Here is a 4743-nt window from a genome sequence, read left to right as displayed (position 1 = left end):
TATATATATATATATATATATATATATATATATATATATATATATATATCCTGTCTTAAACCCGATCGGGAACCTGTGGAATCCCCTGAAAATGGACGGCAGTTTTCAAGTAAAGTTGCTCTCTGGGAGGCTATAGTAGATGCTCCTCAAAACATGACACAAGATATGGATCATCGCATAAGGAAGTTAATTGCATGTGGATGATCATACATGAAACATTCGGAGCTGTATGTCATCATAGTTCCATGATTATTTTCATTCGAACGTATCATTATGTTTACTATTAAATGCTTTATGAATGCTTGATTTGTTAACACTTTAATGTCACAAAAACGGCGCCATCTGTTGGCGTCTGCGCAAATCTGAATTATTTTAACAGAATAAGCACAGATAGCTATTGCCAAACGTCAGTGTAAAAAATGACTGGTTTTTAACGAATATACATTTATTTATAGATAGGAGGTTGACTTCTTTAATACTGTGGGACGCAGTGTATATTTTCCCTCCCTTCCTCATCAATCATCCTTTTGTTTCTTATTTTCGAAAGACGGCTCATGCCTCTTAGATTGCTTTTCCCGCGTTTCCCTCTTCGGCGTTTTCTGTATTTCCTACACATTGTCTCTTCTATTATTTTAGGGGTCCTACTGATATTTCCCCGAGTACTATATTCCTGAAACACATTTTCTTTCCTATGGTCGTAAGATCTTACAGGCGTATATCTATATCTTTTTGGCCGTTATTTTGAATTCAAGTGTCCACTTGCTTTTATTGTTCTTTTTTCCGTTTTCATTTCATGCTTCAGCTCCATAGCGTTGAAACTTTCAGTACATTAGGCTAACTCAATTAGACGATCGCAACCCCAATATTTTATATAGATTACATCAAATTTTCTGTTCTTTAGTGTCTTAAATAATTCTCATCTAATCACTTTCATGTAATATCCTGTATTAATTTCTATGTACACCAAATATACTTTGTTTTCATCTGAACCATTTTTGTGTATAATTGTATTAGCTCTCTTTATTCCATTTTCCTCCGAATTTTTTTCATTTCATATTTGTTTTCCTTAGTTATGTATTTTTATTTCCCCCTTTATGTGTATTCCTTTTTTTGTAATTGTTTTTCAGTCCACTATTTACACTACAATATCTTGTAGTATCCCATAAGTATCCCTACTTCCTATAACCAAATTATTTTTGAAAATGTATATTTTAATGTACATGAAAATGTTTGATTTATATATTGTGTTACATTGCTGATGATTTTTTTATTACCACCTTTGTAATTCGTTCGTTCATCTCTAAAAAGCTATATAAAATTGGCTCCTAATAATTCTCTCGAAATGTATACAATACTGACACTTATATTCATGGTGATAACTATTAATACCCAGTACTTCTGCTGTAGTCTCCTTTAGAGACATTTAGAAATCATAATATTTCTATTTTTGAAAACCAGTGGATATGTCCCACTGAATATATATAAACCTTCGAACAGTCAGTCAACAGCGACGCCTGCTGTGTCGACTACCCTACATCGATAAAGGGCAAATGCCCTGAAACTAGTCTGTGGATATCTGAACTAGCATGGGGAGCTAATGCACTCCCCTATTCGAAGATTGTAACGGACACAGGCTTGTGTGTCACGTAGCTAAGTAGGGGCGTCGACCTCTTGGAGCTAATCAACGGCAGCATTCGTCGTATTTTTTCTGGACTGCCATGTTAGCTTCGCGATATTCACTCACACTTACACACACGCACACATATACAAAATGTACGATGCGTTTTTTTCCTACACATATATGCATGTATTTATATATATATATATATCTATGTCTGTGTGTATGTACGCTTATGAAAGTGCGCTTATAGGTTATTTGAGGAAATATATGTTTTAGAATTCTGTCTACTGAATATAAGTTAAGACAGTCAAAGTGCTGATGTGTTATTTTGATATACGCAGACATACTTGATGCCTCATATATAATAACTATAATCCTTATAATTATCTGTAGCAATCTACATAGAAATCTTGTAATTGAAACCATTATTTTAACAAACTGCATACGTAAGCGTGTCCGTCTGAAAATTTTGAATATATTGCCATAGAAACTGAATGGTATACATGGGGTGAAAGTAAATTAGTTTCAGTCTCCCCTGGTGTCTTTCCTATTTGCAATTCCTGAAGAACCTTCCTGCAATTTTACGAAAAGCTTAGTAATGGAAACTACTTACACAGAACTCCAGTGCAGTCGCTACCATCCTGTTGGCCTCAGTAAAACTATAAAATAATTAAGTAGATATTGATTTTTTATGGTTTAATTAGAAGTAAAATAGAAATAAAAAATGTTTTTACTGTTTTCATTCATCTAACTGTGATGACGTATTTCAGAGTCACATGACTGTAGCTTCAATATTTCAGAGTCACATGACTGTAGCTTCAATATTTCTGAGTCACATGACTGTAGTTTTATTAAAATCTTCGGAATAACACAGCTGTATTATTGTGGTAGCATTGAACCTATTTTTCTATGCATCAATTCAGTAATATACACACAACTGCAGTAAATATTGTTGATTGGAATATCATCTGTAAAGGCACCAGAAGTAAATTAGTATAACTTTATACATGATAGGGAAAGGCTTTTTATGAAATGTATTTGCCGTGAAAGGGATTTGACCTGAAGTACTATTTTGAAACTAAAGCAATGCCAGACTGTCAGTGACACCGTACCGGTTGGTGCGACGAATATGTTATTACGAAATAATAAATAAGAAGTGAATTAACACACTTTCTGCGCGTTTGAATGGCAAATGGGTATCTTTTATGCTGTAATAATTTTATGAAAATTATACATGTATTGCTACACGTATATATCGTTATATCTTGTCGAGAAACAGTGATGTCAATGTACGTGCACCATACTGATATCGGATTATCCATTAGATGTATATTGTAATAATTTTGGCAGTTGGTTAATAATACTACTACAAGTAATAATGGGTGTGTTAATTTATATTATGATATTACACTAGGAATGCTATTAGGTAGTTGATAAAATATTTGAGAAATTTAATAAATCTGTGTGTACAACGTTATGTTCCAAAAACGGTACGTTGCATTAGCTATATATTCCGTGGTAAATTACAAATTGTATCAGTTATACTGAAGTTAAAATTATGATAAAATAGTTAAGATGATATCGCATACCTTAACTCTGTTACCTGTGTTTAATTTAGCCATCCATGACTAAAATAAAAGAGGGAATAATGAATTAATATCATGAAATTATAAATACGAAACATATTTGTATTTATTTTTATCTTCACAAATATAAGGCTGAGTGTGATCTAGATTCCATAAAACGTCACAGCATAATATGTAATATACTCTATAACTTAAGCGATTGAGAAACTGAAGCATGCAAATTCATTCTCCCATATGGTAGGCTCAGTGTTAAGTCATATATTAATTAATGAAATGGTGTAAAGTAATTGAGAAGACAGAAAACGGTGCTTCGCAATGGTCACAATTCGCAATATTAACATATCCGACTGTTAAGTTTATGATGAAATGGCTCTTGTCATTTAAATTCCATACCTTTCTTTTGTCGAATACCTTATTAACTTTTCTTTGTCGAATACCTGTTTGATTGCAAGGAAAAATCAACAAAATTTATGTTTGGTGTATTCTATACTATCTAATTCTTCATTTTACTCGACTCCTGACAAAAAAAAATAGGCTAATAAATAGCTTACGCGACAGATGTGCCTGTTCTTAAAGTATTCATAACATTCACGGTCTATTGTATCAAAGCAACGCAGAAATTGTATGTAAGTGCTGAAAAAGAATAAATGAAACATGAAGTCGCACAGTAAGAAAACGAACATTAAAATATTTGCTAATACTTGAAAAAATACTGCTTCCCTGTATATAAATTATAAAGAATATCGAGTTTGCACTCCCCATTAATAAACTTCTACACGTCCAATAAATACGTATGTGACCGGCCTTTGCAACATTAAATAAGTTAATACGCATAATATGTAGTAAATAATCGTGTAATTTGTTTACGCTTAGTGACATATATTTCTTTCCTTTTTAATTCTTTTACATCTTTTAATAATTTTACTGCGGCCATGCTGGGTCTCCGCCTTGAATGGTTTTAAACAAACAAATCTACCTCAAGAGTTACTTCTTTTAAGCCAGGTATTGGTTTGTCCGGAAAGTTCGTGCCGATTTATAGTAGCTTAGCTTTCGACTTATTTTAGAACGTGGCTGAGTCTACAAAATAGGATTTGACTACACCTCGATTTAGAGCACAGTTTAATCTATCTTTTCGTGGAAGAAGGTTTATGTTCCTATAAATTGTGTTAATTCTGTAACCATTTAAAATGGAAGATAAGAAAGTTCGTTTTCGGCACTTCATGCTTTTCTTTTTCCGTAAATGGGAAAATGCCTCAAAAGCAACCAAGGAAATATGCACAGTTTACGGTGATGTTTCTGTATCTGAAAGAACTGAATGTGTCTTTGTGTGTGTTAATATAATTGAAACGATTGTTGGGTTATTAAGATGTGATCTAAAATAAAGTTGATGTATTCAATACTATCAAATTATTTTGTAAAATTTCATCTTAAGTCCGTACTGCTCCTACGTAACAAACAAATATTCGTTTGCAACAAACACTCACACACATGCACATGCATATGCTTTTAGGTACGTATATATATATATATATATAT

The 4743-nt window shown here is 32.6% G+C and overlaps 1 protein-coding gene across 1 annotated transcript in view; it reads right to left on the bottom strand.

Moving 5' to 3' along the window:
* Positions 1-2302: 2302 nt before the first annotated feature.
* Positions 2303-4743, bottom strand: part of LOC128249832 (uncharacterized) — a 4710-nt gene continuing 2269 nt past the window's right edge. The window contains exons 3-5 of the mRNA XM_052974375.1: positions 3759-3840; positions 3211-3249; positions 2303-2589 (exon numbers count right to left, since the gene is read on the bottom strand). Of these exons, the coding sequence (XP_052830335.1) occupies positions 2536-2589; positions 3211-3249; positions 3759-3840 (175 nt within the window). The 3' untranslated portion in view covers positions 2303-2535. The remainder of the gene's footprint in view (positions 2590-3210; positions 3250-3758; positions 3841-4743) is intronic.

The sequence above is a fragment of the Octopus bimaculoides genome, chromosome 18 (assembly GCF_001194135.2).
Source record: "Octopus bimaculoides isolate UCB-OBI-ISO-001 chromosome 18, ASM119413v2, whole genome shotgun sequence".
NCBI lineage: Eukaryota > Metazoa > Mollusca > Cephalopoda > Octopoda > Octopodidae > Octopus > Octopus bimaculoides.
Note: the sequence above shows the minus strand (reverse complement) of the source record. Positions and strands in the feature narration are given on the sequence as shown.